Here is a 22,455-nt window from a genome sequence, read left to right as displayed (position 1 = left end):
AAACCTATTTTCCAGATCTGAACATCAAACATGAACCTTGGCTTGATATTATCCAACTAATTCATGGGTTTCAACAGCGATGCAGTGCAAATAATCATCCCTGCACCCAACAAAAATCCTGCCACCGATCATCACAGGCGAAGAAAACAATTCCCCCTCTAGCTTAAGCCTTGCAAACTCCTGCACCGTATATTTTCTTCGATTATTACCCTTCTCTTCGTCCAAGTTGATTCGAAGCAAACATATGCCTCCAGAGCTTGTACAAACACAAACCAATCTGCAAAGTATAGCAAATGAACTTGACTAAGAAAAAATGCTTGCAAAAGATCTGATAAGATCTGTTGCAGTTTGTTTACCTGTCAACTGAATTCGAAGGATTTGATACCAGCTGTAAATTCTCATCAACATAAGCAGATGCAGTGATTGGATCTCCAAGATTTAATTCCCAGAGTAGTTCACCTTTTTCCTGAAGTGAGCATCCGTAGTGGTTAATGTCATGAAAAAAATCATCTCAACAGAAGTAAAATAGAACATAAACTCTTTCATTTTCAAATCTTTGTCAAATCAACTGATGTCACCGGGTTTTTTTTCTTTTGGTAACATTATTTCAGTTTGAGCCTTTACAGATGAATAACAGACAGGCAGAGAGCTCAAAATCTTTACCTCTGTACTTATCTTCCTATACAAAATCCATCACAAGGCTACCTTTGATAAAATGTAAAACAATAATATTACTTCAGCTGGAAACAGATTTTAGGAGAAACCTTTGACTTTAGGTTTTTGCATTGAAATTTTAATAATTCACTTTAATATTAAGATTTAATGGCTTTAAGGAAAAAAGGAAAGTATTTGAATATGTGAATCAATTTCAAATAAAAAAGGTGAATTAGCCACATCTCAGTATAGAAGACAAGACATTCAATTGGGATGGAGTAATAATTATCACTAGATCAGCACTGCTGACTGATTTTCTGACACTTTTGCAGGCATGAGCTTAAATCCTCAAGTCATTGCAAAAAAGCAGAAAAGGAGTGGTGCTTGAACCAGAAAAGCAGTGTCATAAGTGGTGGTGAAAATTTAACTTTTTCTTATCTACACACACCAAATCAATTCTAACCCTTACCATTTCAAAGGAATAAACACTTCCGTTCCTGGAACAAACTACCACCTGCAGGACAATTAAGGAAACAGAATCTCAGCCAAACCATAAGTTTCTACCAAGTTAATGGTCTGTGCCAGTTAGAAAATTTACAAGTGGAATCACAAAATGATATAAATAGATATAATTGAAGAAACTATGGGCATTAAATCGAGTGAAATTACTCAACTCCTTTCCCCAACACTCAAACTAGCATCAAGCCACAGAAATCATGACGAAGACTCACCATCTAGAGTCTATAATAAACTTGACAAATTTTAATTTCAAGTCCAATAGATGCATTACCTGAGAAGGAAGTGCAGAAGATATGCAAGCTCCAGCAAATAATGGACCGCCAGTTCTCCACTGCATTAGAAAATAATTGATAAGGAGAAAGATAATAATGCTTTTGAAGAAAAAATAGTCAGCATGAAAGTGATAAAAACAGCAAAAGCAACATCATTGTGCAAGACAAAACTCCATATCACATATATAAGTTAGGAAGAGAACCAGGAGTATTTTCTTAGTAAAAAACAAACTGCATCCCTAATTAGTCACAACATTTTAAACTATTAACAAGCATGATGGATTTTAAATGTGAACCTTCCAAATAATGGATCCACTTGAATCCAACGCAACAACATGCCCATCCACCAAGCAACAAATAACTACATAGAAACAAGATCAATAAATTAAAAATAGCACATGAAAAGACAAATACCATAGAAGGACCAACTATCAGAAAGAATTTTATCACATCATTGGCAAAAGAGAAAACACAGAAAAGTACCATATTCATTTGGTGAACTGATGGAAAGTGACCCAAATACTGGCACTTCAAGTTCATGCAACCACAAAGTAGAAAATGGCAACTCCTGTAATTAAAGAGCATAGGACACCCGAAAGGGAAAGTGATTCACCTTGTTGACTGTAGAATGATAAAGGCAGTAACTACTTATAAATTCAACTAAGAACGATCTTCAGCTATGTCATGTCCAGAGAAGAGTTATTTAAGACATCCTTTCATATAAAGAAAGCAAATTTTGCTATTATTGAAGCAAATACACCCTTTAAGAATGTACGGTTTATTCCAAGAAAATGATAGAAGTCACAAACTGTTGTACCTTAATTGATATGGCTGTCACACGGCCACTAGTAGATGCCACGTAAAGTGCATGATGTTCCTAATTGAAATATAAACCACAAAGTATACCAAGTGATGATAAACACACAGAGTGATTGACTTATCTATAGTCCAATATAAAATGTGATTGAACAAAAAAGTTATTCATAATATATACAACCATAGGTTAGGGGAAGAAAGAACAGTACAATCTATCATACTACAGATTTCATGAGTCAAACAATAAGAACAGCAGATTTCCCTACAAGTATAAAACAAAACAAAAATCTAATAAGAGTAGTAATGCAATTTCTATTTGCTTTTAGTTCAAGCTCCCTACATGATCATTAGCCATTTGTGAAAATTTGCTGATGAGCTACTTAGACCCGTATACTGCTAATTCCCTGACCCTGACCACCCACCCAAAATATTTTATCTAGAAATAACCTCTCTAGTAAAGTAGAATTCAGGCTAATTCCAACAAATAAGCTATGTCCTTTGTGCTCTATGTATGCGAAAACATTAAGAATGTTTTTACACCTAAGATCGTAGACTAGAATCCTGCAAACCCTTTTAAACCATTTATAAAGTAACCATAACCCAGTTATCCAGTCCTGCCCCAGTAGCTTTTAACCCATGGTATTGAAAATTAGAATCAGAGCTGAATTTGGATATATCCCTGTATTAGTTTGTTTCAGAGCTATGTACTGTATCACTCTAAGCAATTAATAAATTCCCAAAAAAAAAAAAAGCCTCTAATTTAAGAACTGTAGAAGATGGCAGATATCCTGTTGTCATTTAAATTTATTTTTGGATAGTTTTTTATTTTGATTTGCTAGCTGTAAACAGGATTGAATTTCCTTGATTCTCTCCTTCGGCTTAGTTTGTTTTGTTCCTAAAATAAAGGGGTTGAGATCTTATGCTTGGCCTACAGCCTATGAAACTATATATATAGGTGAAAGTGCATTATTTACCCTTAGATAAAATAGTGAAGACTTCCATTACTTTTTAAGTAGCAAAGAGGATCTTTTCCCAACTAGGGTTGTAATTTCTATCCTTCTAATACTGAATATAATTTCTATTTCCTCTGCAGTGTTTTAGTTTTTCTTCTCCTGGCCGGTTACAAGAACAAATCCATAATATCATTAATAAACTTATGATGTTCTCTATCAAGATACCACTGAGTGAAATTACCCAGAGATTACACATATAAATGCCACAAACCAACGGACAGGATTTACAACGAAATAAATGAAAGAATGTAATGCAAGTCATATTCTAGGGAAAAAAGGCAATAGATTGAGAAATAAGATATGAGAAAACCGCATAGCTTCTAAAGCACACAAAGTACCATTGGGTGGTTAGAAAGAATTCAATAATTAAAGACACTATTTGAAGATTGACCATATATGATGCTCAAAAACTATTCCATCAGACAAATGAAATTAAAGGTTTAATATATACTTGTAAGTTGAAAGCAAACCCTTACCTCATCAACTGCAGGTGACCCAAATATACTACCACCACAAGAAAGCTTATATACACAGCACTGATTTCTATAATCAAGAGCATATAAGTTATGGTCATGTGACCCACACCTGCATATAGTTCTTTCAGAGATTAGATCATATAAATATGGTCAAACTAATGATGCCAAAGAACAAATAAATTGAAACGGAAACAAGGAAAGTGTAGTCCAGTTTACACATAATGCATGGGCAAGATTACACCTCATGGTAAAGGACAGAAGACCCGCATAAATTTCATGATTCAATTAATAAGGACAGAAAGCTCATCAAAATTTAGGGGGATATTGGAAATGGTCCAAGAATATCAAAATTGAAGAAAATAATATGACTTAATTTTGAAACTTAAAATGATAACAAATTTCTAGTAATTGATACCGTATGGCATTAATGACAACAATGATATTAAGATGATCAAAGTACCGGTTGTACAAGTTGTCAACACGATAGTTGATAGACCATATTGCAATAGAAATCAAAATAATTGATATTCATGTGGTATTAGTGACCACATTGCAACCATTAACCAAATATCAAGAAACAGCACTCCAACAAAATGATTCATTTGGTCGGGTTTCATGTCAAGTTGTTGACAATGAGCATTTTAAGCATTTCCAGCAAGAATCAAGAAATCACTACTAGGCATGTGCTCCCTCTAACTGGAGAATTGAACAAAGAGTGACTCTTTAAACTGATTTTAAATCCATATGATATCTCATAATTATCTATGACTGTTTATGTCTTTAGCATGACCACTTGATGAAATGTGGAAGGAAGCGGGATAAATGACTGATGCTACTGGAAGGATTTTTCCTTGGATAATAGGTATGCTAACTGGTATTTCTGTGATTGTTTTAATAGGTATTTTCTTTTATAACTCATATTCTGGATTGGGTTCGTCCCTATAATATGTAATAATGGGATGAACTAAGTTATAGGCATGAAAGTGTAAGAACTCTACAGAGCCTGCCTCCTCTCTCTTTGTTTGATTCGTGAGTAACGGTCCCGTTGAATCCTTAATGATCATAATATTTTGTTGTATAAATATAAATGACAACAAATAGATCACTTTTTCCACTGATGTTTTTGCAAAATGAACTCGATTAATTGATTCATAGCATCTGTTCTTCGATAGTATCTATCGATACTTTCAAGGTTAGAAGAAAAAAAGGAAGACTTATCACCTTTTAATAACATAACAAAATAGTCAATGTCTTCTGATGAGTAGGAAATGCAATAGAGAAACTAAAATGTAGTTACAATCCAAAATTCCTAGAGGAAATCATCAACAATACATCTAATATCAAACCTGTCACTCACTCCACAAGCAGCAATCACTGACACATACCTTTTTTATTTCTAAAGCTGCATAGAAAAGAAAGAAACTTCTTCCAAGAACCACCTTCCAATTATTTAGTATACAGTAAGACCCTAAGTCCCAGCCATACTTCTCTTTTAAGACCCCAGCCACAATTATCAACCTAGAAAAATGGAAATTTTTCCTAACCAAACACTGTTCATAAAGCAACGTACATGCTGACATCCACAATTTTCTGAAACATATCTTCTTTCACATTCTCTAGAATTACTTGAAAATTTTCAAGTAAGTCATATGCAAATAATAAGGACTTCCAAGTTTAGATAGCTACATTATATTGTCACCATCTTGATCATGAAGATCACTTCTTAAAAATAGGACTCCTTACTAACCAAACTTTAAATTGCACATAGCAAAACAAAAACGACAAATGGATAATAGTGCCAGCAATGAGACCTTTAAATGCTTGCTCATAATTACAAAAGATGATTAAGTAATCACCCAATAGAAAAGAGAACAAGACTATCAAGTATCAAACCACAATAAAGAATTAAATACTTTTAAGCTTCCCGAATTTGATTGACAATCTTTTATGTGAGAACTGGGGTCTTGATATAGGGGGCAGTCATTGACTTTGTTTGTATGTACTACTTTAGCAGGTTTCCTGCTTTCTTGGATAATAAAACAAAAATTATCCAAAAAATAGAAGTTGACTAACAATCCAAAATGCAGACACTGATGTTGGTAAAACTGTTATCATTCCAACTCAATTTCATGAGGAAAAAATTCTACAGATCCATGCTTATCTGATACAAATGAAGAAAACCATAGTCCTGAAAAATTGGTTTAGCTTAAGGAATATAGAGCGGTTTTATACAATTAAAGAAAAAGAATGAAAATAGGAGTATGGTGAAGATAAAAGAAATCATGAAACAGAGAAACTCTTACCAGATCAATCCCCTATATATGTCCACGATTGGCTGGCATTTCACCTGAAAACATTCACAAAACAAAAGTTCAACAACAATAATAGCATCAGGGAAGGGAATAAAATGTTTACTAAGTATAATAAAAACCAGAATTTGGTTTACAAGGAACTGTATAAATATAGCATCAATTCTCAGCGAAGAAAAATGAGATTAAAGTTTCAATATGATGGAAAGCGTACAAGTGAGGGAAAAACAGAGAAGCTTAAACACTGCAGCTTCAATTAAATGTTTCTATTATTTCTAATCCAATTCTTTCAAGACAAGTGATTAAATTTAAAAAAGCTCCATATTGCTAAAAGATAGAGCACAAGCATATTTAAGTTATTATTAATCATTAATCGCAAAAGGCCTTTAGAGTCAATCATAAGACTTATCATCAAAGTTTTCTTCCTTTTTTCCAATCTTATACATTACCATGTCCCATAAAATAGGTTATGAAGCCAAAAATGAGCCTTCACTTATTGAGATTTTTAAGGATGATGATCACATCAGCCTCATGTAACAGTTCTATTCATTTTTCACATCCAACAAATAGGATATGAAGGAATAAACCATCATGAAATTTGTAGGGGTGGCTGAGTAAACAGGTCTCATTTAACTTTAACTATACTTAATTAGCACAGTCTGAGTTATGACCCTTGATTGCAATTTAAATAAAAAAAAAGATTCAACAGCACAATTCAGTATGATTCAACAGCATCAAGCCATTTCAAAGTTCAAACAAACATTGATCTTTTCATGCAGACATGAAAAGAGTAAATTTATATCCACTGTAACTGCCAAAAATAAACCATCATTGACAAACATTGTTGATATACATATAAGAAGCTTTAAAGTTTCAATGCAAAATTATTAGTAGGTCAAGAATATTTTAAAAGATCCTAACAATATAGTATAGACTAGCTAGTAAAGTCCATCCAACCCTGAATATCTCCATGGAAATCTTCCCACTTTAAGCTTGAAAATCAAAAGAACACACCAATATGGTTTTGCCTAATTGCATCTAACATTTCAATAGCCAACAAGATAGAATTTATCAACTTTTTTCCCATCTATTTAATCCCAATCTCATTAAAAGATTTGGTTGGCTACAGTGTGAGGGTATCATCAAATAAGAAACTTTACAAAGTTTCCAAGTATGTAATGCTCCCTAAATATCAGAAAGTCGTATCTGCAATATACTAAAAAAATACACACAAAATAACTATTTCATTTTTCTTTTCAGAACAAAATTTTCTTGAATAAGTAAAAAATAAAGGAAAAGTCAAAAGAAAACTGTAAGCACTAAATGTCTCAAACAGGATGCCAAATGGACCAAAAAGCTAACAAGCTAACCAGCTCACCACTCCTAAGTGTCAAGAAAACCTATTCCCTGATCAATGCACATTTATCTCAGACACAAGAAAAACTGAAAACATGGTAAAGCTTCTGAAACAACATACCTCACCAGAAGTGTGGAAAGTCCAACAGATGTTTCCATTGGAAAATTCAAGAAAATATATGTTCCCATCATAGCATCCAACAACCACCTATTGAAATCAAGCATGCAGGAAACATTAAAAATCTTTTAATGCTCAGATGCAAATGGAATCTAAATGGTGAAGAACAACAGACAAAGAAATGATGACCAACCTGAGAGAAGTCACCAACAATTGCTGCAGAACCTTCTACTCGTCCCTGCAGTCTGGTTGCCCACTGGATAGAACCACTAAACCAGATTAAGTAGTATTACAATGGTTGAGATATAACATGAATAGCGGATAAGGAAATGTTCAAATATTTAATTCATCATGCATAGTCAAATTCCTAAATTTCTCCCCAATCTTTCAGATGATCATCTAGCAAATTTTACTCTGAGGGTATTAGAAAGGTTGCCCAATAAACAGGATTGGTTATTAGATAAAACAATCTGTGTTGAATGATGAAAAATACTACAGTTACCATCAATTTAGAATTAGAATCTCTAATCTAACAGCCCTCAAAAGTTGGTAATATAAGATACGGGCAGTCTGGTATATGGTTCCATAGAATATATATATCATGTTCGTAATAACTTGGAAATAACAATAGTAGAGGATTTCTCAAAAGTTCAATTATACACACATAAGTCAACATCTCTGACCATGAAATATATTTAGTCCATAAATCAATGATTCCTTATCCTTTACTTTCAAGAGCATTTTGATGATGAATAAAACCAGCTGCAGCATAAGTCATCCATGAAGCTCTTGTTACCAAGGAAGCCACATCTCCAATGAGAGAGACAACAATATTTAGTCAGATAAATCTCAGGAATTTTCCACACTGGTTGCTTCCTATGTCTAACTATTAGAGAACTGAAGCATTAAGTTTTTGAAATAAAACACACATACAAAAAGAAAAACACCCAAAAACAAAAAAGATGGGAATTACTAAGAACTTTCATTTGACCGGTGAAAAAGAATATTGAAGTTGAGTATGTACATTCATATTGGGCGTATCTCATTCATCACTTCCACATTTCTAATTTTCAGTTAACACAAAAATGTGGGATTCACTATGGTTAAATGGCTACATATCAACTTAAACAATTGTTTCTATTAACCAGAACGACCACCGTAACACCATATACATCAATACTTCTTAAAGGGGAAGATGGTGATTGAGTACATCTAGAGCTGAAATGAAATATTGTAACAGCAATAAGAAAATTTCAAATTGGTCTAAATTAATTGAAGCTAATAATAAGAGTCAATTATAAAATGAAGTAGTTGTAAAGATATGCTAGTGAATGATTATATAATTAACTCATTTCTTTTCTCTAAGGGACTATAGTGAGATCCATACCTTTTGGCATTAACGCAGAGGAAATTATGTGAGTGAGATCCAACAAATAAATAAATATCAGAATCTTTGAACACGACAAGTGGTGAGGCATCAACACAGGACTCCATGTGAACTTTCCACAGTTCTAGCATATATCCTGTTCTAGTTCTTGAAACTTCCACCAACTGAGCTAATTGCCCGGTACCATTGACCATGTATCCATCTTCAAGCATAACCCTGTTGCAGCGGCTAAATGAACATGACTTGGGCATTGATGCAGAATTCCACGGACATCCACTGAACAAATGAACAGGCTCCGCAACATAATATTTATTTGAATCCACTTTCAATCGTTTAGACCTAACAGCTTGATCATCATTCCTTTCATAAGGAGTCCATGACAATGCTCTTTCTAACTTTAAGCCAAGGGGATTAGGAGTTTCAGATTCAAGAAAAGAAAATACATCTCCCTTGTCTGGTTCCATAATCGATTTCGGGATATCATTGATTCCAAAATTTGTACTCTTTGGTCCCTTTTTCTCCAGGAGAGAAACTAGGAGCTTAGATGGAGTTGAAAAGGTATACAACAATCTCATATCAATCCCAAGATTATGAGAAACGTGTGCTGCAGCGATGGAGTTACCACCTATCATAAAGAAATCATCATCATCTGAAACATCTTCGACCATCAAAGCATCACAAAATGCCTGAAGAATATTCATAAAATAAGCTTAATCCTCTCAACAGAGCACATTGAATCAAAGCTTAAAATATTTAAGCATTCATTATTACTTTCTTCATTCATGCAACATAACTAGTAAGACTTCAAGATTAATCAAATTTTTTCAAATAATGAACTCCTTCACCCAATGTTAAAAATAAAAAAGAAGAAACACTGTAAATACTTAGTCTAAATCATTAAATTAATCTCTATATGAAAATTCACATATGGGGTCCCTCCTCTACATGGCTGCCTTTATTTTTGATACATCCACAGTACAAACTTCCAATAATTTCTCCAAAGATGTTAACCTAAGGAAGAAACTAAGGAAATCATGGTGCCACAAAAAAAAAAAAGGGAAAAAGTAGAAACAGAGCAAACCTTTTTTATAACTTGAATGAGATTGCAACCCCCAATGTCACTAATCTCATCTTGAACATGCTTGTGGTAGAATATTGAGTCTGCCAATAGTGAGAGGTCAACTTTTCCACTGAAAGACATTGGCAGCGATTCCACAAAGACAAAGCGACTGGGAACCATGACTGGAGGAAGTTTACTAATCATCCAGCTTCTGATGGACGTTTTAAACATTTCACCAGACTTTTCCTTCTCTCTTAATGCTACGACTGCTACAAAGAGTGCATCTTCTCCCTGATCCTTATGAGATATAACAGCAGCATCCACGACATCATTATGCCCCCTTAGTGTATTTTCTACCTCTTCCAAAGCAATGCGTTGGCCATTAACTTTTATGGTACGGTCCTTTCTCCCCAAGAAAACCAAGTCACCACTTGGTAACTGTTGAGCAAAATCACCAGTCCTAAAATATACTTGACTTCCACACTCTTCCATAGAACACTTACAAATTGAATTCTGGTGCAACTTTTCATTGTTCAAAGGTATAATAGCATTTTCAGAAAAGTATCCAGTAGAAACACAGATACCTCTAATGTATATTTCTCCCTCATTAGGATTACCGGTTTCACCAATAAGTACAATACTGCATTTAGAAATAGGCAAACCAATTGGAACACTTTTTAGTTTCTCCATCTCCAAAATTGATGGCAACCTCTTGCAGTCAAAATACATACAATCTCCAGATACCTTAATTCAGAAGTTCAGATGTCAGCCAATGGAAATGAGTGCTACAGAAATAATTACTATGATGACAATAATAAATCAGGTAAATTACACATAATTCCTTAAGGTTTTACCTTAATTACACAGGACACTAGTATGATAAATCTACATTCCAGTCCACAATTTTGGTCAGCAAATAACAAATAAAACTAGCCATGTGTAGCTGTTAAAACGCCAACAAGGCATTATGTATACCTCAATTAATACTCAATATAACCTTTTGTTAGGAAACGATATTGGCAAGCACAATTGGAAAGAAAGTTATTCTTCTCTGCTTGTGTAGACAGAAGAAATTTACAAAGCAAAAAAGAAAATTTGTGGCAAGAAAAAAAAAACTAAGCAAAGGCTACATTGCCAAAAATTGGAATTCTTTTTCTTTAACCACACACACACACACACACACACACACACACACACACACACATATATATATATATATATATATATATATCTTAAGCAACTGAATAATCAACTAGCAAATTTATTAAAAAGTGAAAAATTAATATTGGCTGCAAATTTTCATTTTTGCTAAGTCAGATTTTGAGGAGTCAAGTTTGAGGTACTTAGTTAAATTTTCTAAGAAACTTGTGTAAAAGGTAATTAAAAAAACTGGAGAAGAGCAATATCTACAGTTGTTTATGCCATACAATTATTTGTTAAGTAAAAATGAGCACTCAAAAGAATTATATATGAGCACATGAAAAATCAAAAACCCCATAAAAATTATTTCAAAAGCTTAAATAATTTTCAGATATTAATATATGTTATATTAACACTATCAAAAAAGTTTTGCAAAAAAATAGCTGGTATAAGGGGGAACCCAACTGGAACTCTTTAGATATCCCCCATATTTAAAAGTAGTTTCATTCTAAATTTGTATAATAAAGAATTCAAATTCAAATTCAAACAAACAAAATTCCAGACAAACAACATGAAAAAAAAAAAAATCTCGAAATTCTTTAAGGCTAAAAGCATGGCAAGCAAGACTTATTGTGCAACAAGCAAAGCTCAAATTTTCTCTTCTCATTAGGGCCTACTTCATTCGTGTTTCTATTTCTTACAAAACCCACATGGCAAAATTCAACGCCAACAGCCAAATAAGAAGAGAAAAATATCCATAAAATAAGTGCTTTGTTTGATGAGTTGGTATCCATAAAATAACTCTTTAGTGGTTTGTCTTGGTTGAAAGGAGAGGGAGAAAGTGCTCAGCAAAGAAACTAACGATGAAGGATTTGGTTTAATAAATATATCGGGATGTAGTTTCCTCAAACTAACGTCCTTCTTTGCAATTATAGTTAAATCTCAAGATTTCTATGTAATTTGCTCTAATAAAAGTATATCAGAGATTAAAAAAAAAAAATTAAGGCAAAGATGGTAGGTGCATTTCTTAAGTCATTAAATACAGTCACATGAACAGTTCAATGCTTATAATTTGTCATACATTAGCAATGTCAACTTATGTGAAAAAAGCATGATAAAGGAAAAAGAATGAAAGGAATATACAAGGAGTCTTTGGTGGCCTCTGACACAAAGGAAAAAGAATAACCTTTACCTTAACAATGAATGTACGATTACATAAGGCACAATAACAAATTGATAGTGACAACAAAAGATCATGAAGATGCATGTAAGACTTAAGTAATGGATTGAAATTATCAACTTCCTCATCACACGAATACGGCCAAACATCATGATTTAATCTGTTGAAGTAGAAACAACCTAAAATGAGATAATACCTCTGTGCTCCCATACAAATTCAGAACAGAGGTCTTGGGTAATAAATTGGAAAGCATGTTCCACAAGAATAAGGGAAGGACTTCACCACTTAGAACTAACAATTTTAGAGAACTTGAAATCTGAATTTTGTGTTGACTTTGCATGGCAGGAAGGATCAGCCTCATAAGTGAAGGAACAGCTATGAGCCTATTAATGCTGTAAGCCTGGAACAGCATCAAAAATACTCAATACCAAATAAGTTGAAAAATCACTAATACTTTGACTGGCTAACAAGCAAAGGTAAATGGAAATATTTACATATCACATCCAGAACAGAGAAGAAGCAAAAAGATCAGTCTTTTAAAAAAAGATATCTTAAATAATAAAGTTACTTAAAGCAGAAACTCCACAAAATTCATGCCAAAACCCTGTGAACATAATACCAGGTCGCTTTGATTATAACATATTTTAATTCAAAGAAAATATTCACAGAGGACCACAAGAACTAGCTCATGTTCTTCTTGATGTACATCTATTTTCTAGGGCACATCCTCCAGATTTTTTTTCTGAACTATATCTCTTGTTAATCCATACTTTTTCCATATTCTCTCAATTTTCTATCAATCTTACTTTTTACTTTCATGCACATACTTTATGTGGTAAATTTGTTCAAGGAGTTGATAAGTTTATAAGGATATCAATACAAGCATACAAGTATAACCTAAGATCATTCACTTTCACCAAATCACAAATGTCTTTAACAAGCTAATGACAGCTCAACTCAGAAGGCTTCAACCATCCCACCCAATCGTTTCAAGCTATCGACAGCTGATTGCATTAAAAGTCCTAAGTAGTGAAAATGATAACATGTTTGCTGCCAAGACCAGAATTAAATCGCCATGTTAGCCTTCTAGGTAACCATCTAGTAAAATTTAACACTAAAGAACAAAGAGTTCTCTTCAGCTCATGACTTGTCTTGTAATAGGCCTATGACTACAGCACAAAAGAGAAAAGCAAAAGTTTTAGTCATTCAATGCCAACTTAATAACTTTTGCAGCATTTCAAGAAGAGCAGTCATTATATAACAATGTGAATTCAACTATTAACTTAAGAAAGCTAGGAGGATGATAAGGAAGTACAAAATGGTTACCTGGAGAAAATCAATAATAGAAAAAACATTTCGCCTTAGCTCATTGAAAGGAGGTATGACCAGTGTACAAGCAGTAAGAGAAGCAACAAGAAATTCTTGCAGATGATCAACAAAGCTTATTGATGTCTTGAATAACAGAAGTTCCTCTTCATGCATGGGATATAGTTGTTGCATCCACCAAAAGCGATTTAAAAGACCTTAAATTAGGAGAGGAGGTAGCATCATCACATTGAACTTCACATGCAAAAGCAATAGTAGAATAACTAACCTAAAGAAAATAACTTTAATTGAGGATGTTAAACGGGCACTTCATCAGGAAAGAAAGTATCATTTAGAGCAAAATACATAAACTTTATATCCTCACTTTGTTGTTTGATCTCTCTTAAACCCCCTCTCTTCATGCAATGATGCAAATAAAAAGAGGTAGATACAGAATGAAGATCACAGGGTTTAACAGGATGGGGAAAATATATTTTTGTAGCCAACTGGGTTAGGATTAAGGCTTACTGGTTTGAGTTATATTGTAGCACATCACAATCAAAAGAACTGGGAAACTAAGCTTTTCCTCATTCAAACGCTCTGGATATATGGTATCTCAAAATGATGAAGGGATTAATTGGTTAACCATACAATAATCTATTAACAACATGATAAGAAAATACAGCATCAATTGTATTGGCATTTCATGGGAACATAATCATGGAGTAAATTGTATTTAAATCCAAATGCACTACCTCCAGTTATCCAATACCGATTACTGCCAAAATTTCTTAACTTATTTTGTTCCTTAGTTCAACAAAACACAAGCTCCAAAGACTGCTTCCCATAGAAGCTAAAGTGGATGGTTTAAGACTGTAAGAAAGAGAAAGGTAGCTAATGGCATTGTGAACCATGAAATATCACTTTAATCTCTCAGGATTAGTACTCAGGAAGTCTCTATCAGGTTATCAGCTCTATCTAATTTTGTCTAGCCAATTAATTGCAGAAATCAAGTTAGGTTTTTTCTTAAAAGTGTACTAGAACAAGGATATGGTGAAACAGTCACATTTTCGAAGAAGAAGAAGTTATTATCATTGACAAGATGAAAGAGAAAATGTAGATTCATATTATGCAATAGATAAGACCAATAAACTATTGCCAGCAGCCTAGCTGTATATAGACACTATGGTAGTATTCAATTTGTGATAACAACAAACCTTGCTCTGTGCCACATACACCTTTGGGCTTTCCAGTAGATCCAGAAGTGTACATTACATAACAGAACAATCTTCTTCTTTCATTTTCACAAGGCCATACAAGACTCAATTGAATATTATGCTGTTCAATACTTTCCTCCATTGAAAAGCGCAAGACAGGACAACTGCATTCTAAGAGCCAATGTGATTGATCAAGTGGCTCAGAACCTCTTTTCCCAAATGAAGATCCGCATGTTACAACAAGAGCAGCATTTGAAGAATCCACAATCGACAATATTCTATCTCTCGGCCATGAAGGATCAAGAGGCAAGAAAGCCTCCCCACACTTTAAAACAGAAAGAACAGATATTACGTATTCCACCGAAGGTGGCATGAAAAGACCAACTATCTTAGGTACATACATATTCTCATGTTCAGTATGCAGACCAACTCCTCGAATGAAATTCAATGAAGCCTCAGACATTTGAACAGGCAAAGAATGCTTGCCATTAGGAGTATCACCTTCAATGAAATAGATTACGACCAATAAGGTTAATTAAAAAAATCAATTCCTTCTCAAAACAACAAAAAATTTGTGAACAAGTCTTGATGTTTCCAATTAATTCTTGCTCTCTTTATTCTTCTTGCAGTCGTTATTAACATTATATATAATCAAACCCTATTTCATTAATTCATATAAAAATTAAGAAGCAAAATTAAAATTCCTTTCACTAAGCTTCTTATTCTCCATTTGGTTGTTATTTTTCATACTTCCTCTTTGCTATATCGAAAGTTACAGTAAAGAAGAAGCAAAGAATAAAAAACAAAACTATAATTGATCAAAAATTAATAAGTTATTAAATTAAATTACGCATTTTTTAATTTAAAAAAACATCTTTGTAATTTTTATCGAGTCTTTTTCTAACACCCAAGCAGAATGTCATTAAATAAAAACAAAATTAAAATCATAACAAAAAAAAAAAGGAAATTACCTAGGTTTTGGGGTTTAACCAAGTAAGGGTCATCGGCACCATCAAGAATGGAACGTAGACGAAAACTGAGACAATCAACGGACGCTAAAAGGTTAGCGAAAGTGAAACACTGATCGCCTTTGTACACCGGAGGATTCCCACCGTTGATCAACTCTCTGTCAATCTGGACGCCACTATCTAACGGCTTGGATGATGAGGCATGGATAACGGCTATTTTTTCCAGGTTTTTGCTCGCTGCACTGTAAAATTCGTGGGATATGCAGCAATGCCGCTGTTGCATCTCCTGCTCGTCCCATGCCATTTTCTTTTCTGTTGCTTTTAAAAAAATGAAATAAGAAAAAGGTCAAAAAAGGCATGGATTTAGTGGATTATATAGTTGAAATAATAATTGGGGCGCATCACCACGAAAAAAATTATCGGGCCTATCAAATTAGAATTTTCATTTTTTTTCTTTTTTAATATAAAAATAATAAACGTATTTTTTAAAATTGAATTTTTTCCCAGTCAATTTCCATATATTGCATAGAAGATAGGTTGATGGATAAATTGTAATTTAAATTGATAAATTATTTTAGTAATGTAAGGAATATGAAAAATTGCAACGCTATTAATAGAACATTAAATTTTTAATTTTGATAATTTTAAATATAAAAAAATCATGACTATAATGTTGTCGTCCAATCGGATTAGTAATACTAACTGCTTGTTGTCATTTGTTAAGAAAAAGACCAAATTGGCACTTTGCTTAATGTTTTACAAAAAAAATATCACAAAAAACTCAGAAAATATTGGCAAAGCCCTTAACAATAAATTTTTTAACACATTTTATTTTAAGTACATTGAAATGTGCCAAACAATTTAAATCTTACAATACATTTGATTACAATAAATATTATAAATACAACAAGGGTTACATAAAAAGCCAAGAAATCTTTTTTTTTTAAAAGAAGTTTGGGTTAGGGAGAAGAAAGTAGAGCAAAAAAAAAAATGGTCCTTCAAAAATATCCCAAATTTCTTCAAATTGCAGCACAAAATTATAATGCATAACATGTAGAAAAAGACTGATAGAAACTGGGAATCAGTTATCACAGACCAAACAAGAGAAGAGTTTCTGCATGAAAGTTTTGGTAGTTGTCCTAGTAGGTGCATCAGCAGAGACAGAATCCTCTGCTCCATTGATTACCTTTGCTTTCTTCCCATCATCACAGAATTTCTTGAAGGCATCTTCAACATACTTGAGACCAGTTGAGACTGTCATGTTCTCAACAAGTTTGAATGGATAAATGTCTTTCGAGTAATCTCCATTCAATGCTGCTGCTGTTTGTACTAGTACTTCTTGAAAATCGCTTAGTTTCGCGGTTTCGTTTGCATCAGTGTCTCTCATTTTTACAGGCTCAGGCAATTTTTCTACATTTGTGTGTATTATGCTTTCAATCAGGTTATGAGCAAAAAAAAAAAAAAGAAAAAACGGTAGGAAAGAGTTTTGATTGCTTAATACCTGGACAATCTGTTCTTGGGGTGCTTCTATTCACAACAATATCAAAGGAACCAGCCCATGCATCCCGCTTTGTTAGAAATTCTTTGAGATTGAAAATCTTTTTAAGTGTTGCTGCAATTGAGGAATGCTCGAACTCTGATGTAGGATCTGGCCCTGATGGTCGATGCAGCACTGAATATTGATGAAACAATATAGCTTCAATTAGACCATTCTATTGGTAGTTCAAATTGATCTCTTCCTCAGATTTTACTTCCAAAATGCTATTGAACTTTTGTCAAAAAGAAAAAGAAACTCCTTTTACTAACTGAACTAACTTGCATTAAATCTTCAATGATTTTAATTGTACTTAGAACAATCAAATTACAGATAACTTGCATTGGTGCATGGTAAAATGCTGTAGGAAAGTTGGACTTACCTGTTCCACGCTCAATCCATGGAGAAACCATAATGGCCGGAACCCTGCAACCAAGGCGATCAAACTTGAAATTATAAGGCTCAGGACCAACAATATCATCCGGACTAGGGACGCCGGTAGGCGTCGGGACATGGTCATAAAAACCACCATGTTCATCATATATAACCAAGAACAAGATTTCATTCCACTGGGGACTTGATCTAAGTGCCTCATAGATTTCCTTCACAAGCCTCTGGCCCTCCGAAACATCATGGGAAGGGTGGTCGTCATTTGCAGCAGCTGTTAAAATGTCAAAATATCTTGGCTCAATCACCACATAATTTGGTAGCTTCCCTTTCTCACAGTGCCGCTTGAAGCTTAGATCATATTGATGGAAATTGTCCACATATTTCAATTGCCTAAGGTTCCTGGCATTCTCAATATAAATATATAACAAAATCATTTTATCAGTACAAGTTAATTCTGATCAATAATAAGATTGATTTACCTTTTCTTTTCTTGTTTCTTTTTGGATTTGAGATTTGGGATTTTTTTTCCTTTGATCTTTTCTCTTTAAGTCAAATAATCAAACTCTTTCTTATGCATAGAAGTATGCATAAACATACAAACTTTAATTTATCAATAATCGCATAATTTGATACTATAAAGTATTGAATTTTTAATTTTAATAATAAGAATTTAAATTTTGATAACTTTAAATATTAAAAAATATATGTAAATTTTAATTTACTTGATATATGTAACTTTTATATAGTTTAATTAAATTTTTTAATACAAAAGCAAGAAAATTCCAATGGGAACATGGCATGTACTTAAAAAAAATGGCACCCATAAGCCGAGGAATCTTATGAATCAAATAAAAAAAAATCCACCTTAAAAAAACCATAGAACCTAAAAAAAAAAAAAACTAAATCAACCATTTTTAATATTAAATTTGAAAATGTCGTACACTTGATTAATGTTCAAGAACCAAACATGATTTTTTTATTGTCAATATTTCAAAGATTCTTTTAATGTTTTCGAATACATAGGGGAGGGTGTCCCACCAGATAAAGACAAAGAGACCCATGTTGTGTTGAGAATGATTTTAATTGGGGTAGCTTGACCTAAGTCGGCGCTTTTCTTGGGCTATTGTGACCCTAAAAAAAAAAAAAAAAAAAGGTTTTCTTATTAATTTTTATGATATGAAAATAAACATGTTTAAAAATTCTATCACATGAAAAGATAAGATAAGGACACAGGGAAATAAATTTTCTCATCTTGGGCAGGCAAGGCCACCAACTCATAAGTAGTCAACTAATCCCTGGCCACAAAAAGGAGAACTTTAGTCAACAAACTAAAAGCTATAAAAAAAATAGGCATCACGTTTTTTTCTTTTTTTATAATGAATTTCTCAGTATAATAATAAAAAGAATTGTAAATATTTAGATTTAAATATCAAATTTAATATATATTTTTAAAAAATAATTATACCAAAAAATTTAATCAAATTTTTAGTTCAATTTAACATTATAGTTGGTATCATATAAACTAAAGCCAGGAACAAAATTACCCAAAAAAAAAAAAAGAATTTTGGTTTAAAACGATGATTTGGGTAAAAAAAAAAACCACAAATTTTTCAACGTGATGTAAATTTTGTACATGGTTCTCGAACAAATCAATTTAAGTTTGAATCTTAAAAAAATATTTGGAATTTATTATATGAAGGTAAATTAAAATTTTCAAAAAAAATTTAATATCTATAATTTTTTTAATTTTAAATTCCGATATTTTTGTGTAAAAAAAAAAAAGGTGAATGACCTATCAAGACTTTTTAATTGGTTCGGATTAAGATAATAAGCATAGAGAAGAAAGTGGTTGTGCATGATTTATAGTTTTTCAATATATGAGCCCTTTGAATATAATTGAATCGTGATTGTTTTGGATAAGCACAAGATGGTGAGAACTCCACCAAACCATGGGCTCGTCACAGAGTTATTGCCAAACTAAACCACCATTTTGCAAACAAACTTTTAAATTGCAGCAATGAGAGAGACCGACTTAACCTCATCTGGAAGTTGGCAAAATGCAACAAAATCCTAAACTTGCAGCGTTGAATATCTCATCTAAATTTGACAAAACTTGCCAATCCCTATTTTTGGATGAAGTAAGATAAAAACAACAACACTGTTCCCCATCTATAATTTTATTCAACTTCTTAATTTAGTGGTTCCCTATCTATGATTTCAATTTTCAAACTTCAATATCCCATCTTGGTAGCCTGCTTTTATATCATTTTACAGTTTCATATTCATCTTTAATTATTTTTTTAATTATATTATTAAAATTTAAATTTTAATCACTAAAAGTTTAAAAAATTATTTATAATCTTAAATGTAAAACTTCCAAATTAAAAATTCAAGAGCAGTTAAGTTGAATTATTACCTGTAAAAAGCAGTAGATGGAAAAGATTGATAATAAATCCCGAAGCTAAATCCATTCTCTTCCAATGATTCAAATATAGTTTTTTGAGGAAACCCTTCGATAAGCTGCTGTGTGTTGTTGCTGGTGGCCCCATGCGCCGTAGCTGAGTGTACGAAAAGCCTATTAGGCTGCGTCGACGCCGGATTCGACGCAAACCACCGATCACACACCGCGAACTCCGTCACCAAGTCCTTAAACACCGGAATGGTCTCCGGTTTGAACCCATTCATGACAGTCTCGGACAACCCTGGCTTTGTACGTTCGGCGTTTTGTACAAAACCATTCATTTTAATCTCCGGGTTCGGATCCGGGTTGTTGGTATCCCATGGTTTGCCTGATACTTGTTCATAAATGGCTTGAAAAGAGTGGTCAGGGTCAGGGTCAACGTAGCCAGCGTTGTCTTGGAAGGTGACTTGGGTGGAGTTGGGGTCCGAGGTGGAAATGGGGTTGGATTCGGATCCTGTCACGCCATCGATTACCGGGTTTAGAGTGTTGAACCAGCCTAACATGTGGTCAAAGGAACGGTTTTCTTGAACCAAAACAACTACTGTTTTGATTGGAAATAAAGTAGCAGAGCCTGTTTCAGCTGCCATCGTTGTTGTTTTCTTTTTTTTTGTTGGAATTTTGGTTTTTTTGGCAATATGGAATGAGCTGGTTTTTCACTTAAAAGGACTTGATATATGAATAAGGATTTAATCAAGGCGAGAGGACAGAAATGGAAGTTTTGTTTAAGGAAAGAATAATATACAAATGGGAAACCAAGAAAAACTTGTTTTTCTTTATTTTTTTAAATGTTTCAAGCTATTTTTTTATGGCTATGTTTGTGTTTTATGTTTATAAGAGATTGATGTTTGAAAATTCGTAGTTGTATTTTTGTGTTTGAGCCATTGAAACTAAATAATAGATGAAGTTTGGGACAAATTTTATATGAAATTTTTAAAGTGAAATTTATGAATTTTTTTAATGATTTAATAAAAAATTTAATAAAAATATAAATCAATAAATTGAAAAATTTTAATGTAAAAATCTACGTAAAAAAGTTATTAAAAATATTGTTTTTAATTTAAATTTAATTAATATTTATTTAGAGATAAAAATTTTATTAATATTTTTATTAAAAATATATATATTTAAAATATATATAAATTTTTTAAAAAAATTTTATATTCTTAATTTATATAACAAAATCTTTTAATTTATCAATTTTAATTTTTTATTTTAATTTTTATTTAATCATTTTTAATAAAAAATTTTATAACTTTCATCTAAAAAATTTCATTTGAGTTTTTTCTTAAAATTTGATTCTCAATTTTAATTCAAATGATTAATGCGACTAATTTTAACATAAAAATCAACATGTGTAATATTCTTTTCATCTATCGTCAAACTATGACTTTCTTTACTAATTTCTTTTGATTTTTGTTTAACTTTTTATTCATGCACATGGGTTTTACTTTATCTCCTAAACTTGCTTTTCTGCAGTAAATTTTTCTTTAATATAGAAAAAGTGGAATTAGGGTATGATTCTTAATATACTTTGTCGCACATGAAATCACCACCTTTTGCATTTGAATAGCATTGAAGATCAGTGAATTGATTTTCCAACATGAAAATGTTTATTTCTTTTTTTTTTTTTTTATGAATTCAACAAGCAAAAGTTGATTCAATGAATTTGTAACATAAATCAAGATAATTATATATATATATATATTCTTTTTACGTAAAAATTGATGATAAATTTTGTCCTAAATAAAGTTTTTCTTTTGTTGGGTAATGGTCCGAATAAAGTTAACTTACGAAAGTTTAAAATTACGTACTCATGATGTTATATCAAATCACACTTGCTTTAGTAAGTTTAGTACAAATTGTTATCCTTCTTTATTAGATTTAAGGCAAGTCCAAACCTCTCCTCCATTTTCAATTTCCTTATATTTATATAAATATAAATGAAAAAATTTTTGAACCGATGAAAATAAATGTTACTATTTATTATATTTCTAAAATAATAATAATAATAGTATGTACCCAAGGATCATAATTTACAAAGTTCTTTCTTTTCTTTAAAATTTAATTAATTAACAATTGCCTACATTATGCCAAAGAACAAATAAAGTATTTGCTATTCGTTTAATTTGGGTTTGGAATATAATTAAAAATTGGAAAAAAAAAAAGAAATAAAAGAAGGGTCGTCCAATTGATTTAATTATTGGTAAAGAATATTAGTATGAAAAAAAAATTTTAATATTGTTAAAAAAAATAAGCATATATAATAAGGACAACTAGCTG

General features: G+C 32.3%; 2 protein-coding genes across 8 annotated transcripts; both read right to left on the bottom strand.

The window, feature by feature from the left end:
- Window positions 1-16: 16 nt before the first annotated feature.
- LOC111293603 (AMP-dependent synthetase and ligase family protein) lies at window positions 17-16,138 on the bottom strand. Of its 7 annotated transcripts, XM_022886383.2 has the most exons (17): window positions 15,794-16,138; window positions 14,823-15,323; window positions 13,627-13,823; window positions 12,497-12,700; window positions 10,002-10,724; window positions 8,921-9,606; window positions 7,727-7,802; window positions 7,537-7,623; window positions 6,054-6,097; window positions 3,751-3,859; window positions 2,263-2,322; window positions 1,929-2,013; window positions 1,742-1,806; window positions 1,445-1,504; window positions 1,124-1,168; window positions 357-466; window positions 17-277 (listed from the first exon to the last, which is right to left on the bottom strand). In XM_022886383.2, exons 1-17 carry the CDS (start codon window positions 16,092-16,094, stop codon window positions 49-51), a joined length of 3,582 nt encoding a protein of 1,193 aa, XP_022742118.2. In that variant the 5' UTR covers window positions 16,095-16,138; the 3' UTR covers window positions 17-48. The 7 variants fall into 7 exon arrangements, 5 of the variants coding, with proteins under 5 accessions (XP_022742118.2, XP_022742119.2, XP_022742120.2 ...); XR_016327392.1 differs by lacking the exon at window positions 1,742-1,806; XM_022886384.2 differs by lacking the exon at window positions 2,263-2,322.
- Window positions 16,139-16,579: 441 nt separating this feature from the next.
- Window positions 16,580-21,045, bottom strand: LOC111295430 (non-specific phospholipase C3-like). Its single transcript, XM_022888919.2, has 4 exons — window positions 20,131-21,045; window positions 17,707-18,113; window positions 17,292-17,462; window positions 16,580-17,200 (listed from the first exon to the last, which is right to left on the bottom strand). The coding sequence occupies exons 1-4, from the start codon at window positions 20,760-20,762 to the stop codon at window positions 16,872-16,874; spliced, it is 1,539 nt and encodes a 512-aa protein (XP_022744654.2). The 5' UTR covers window positions 20,763-21,045; the 3' UTR covers window positions 16,580-16,871.
- Between the last annotated feature and the right edge of the window lie 1,410 nt (window positions 21,046-22,455).

The sequence above is a fragment of the Durio zibethinus genome, chromosome 14 (assembly GCF_047325235.1).
Source record: "Durio zibethinus cultivar Kanyao isolate XHJ-2024 chromosome 14, ASM4732523v1, whole genome shotgun sequence".
Lineage (NCBI taxonomy): Eukaryota > Viridiplantae > Streptophyta > Magnoliopsida > Malvales > Malvaceae > Durio > Durio zibethinus.
This window is presented reverse-complemented; position numbering and strand designations above follow the sequence as displayed.

Excerpts from the sequence above, each read along its gene's own strand:
- LOC111295430 (XM_022888919.2), bottom strand. The coding sequence starts at position 20,762 with ATGGCAGCTGAAACAGGCTCTGCTACTTTATTTCCAATCAAAACAGTA. Across the intron at positions 17,463-17,706 it reads ATGGATTGAGCGTGGAACAG|TGCTGCATCGACCATCAGGG; the intron begins GTAAGTCCAACT and ends ATCAATATTCAG. Across the intron at positions 17,201-17,291 it reads CCCAAGAACAGATTGTCCAG|AAAAATTGCCTGAGCCTGTA; the intron begins GTATTAAGCAAT and ends ACACAAATGTAG.
- LOC111293603 (XM_022886383.2), bottom strand. The coding sequence starts at position 16,094 with ATGGCATGGGACGAGCAGGAGATGCAACAGCGGCATTGCTGCATATCC. Across the intron at positions 9,607-10,001 it reads TCATTCAAGTTATAAAAAAG|GCATTTTGTGATGCTTTGAT; the intron begins GTTTGCTCTGTT and ends AATATTCTTCAG. Across the intron at positions 7,624-7,726 it reads TTGTTGGTGACTTCTCTCAG|GTGGTTGTTGGATGCTATGA; the intron begins GTTGGTCATCAT and ends TGATTTCAATAG.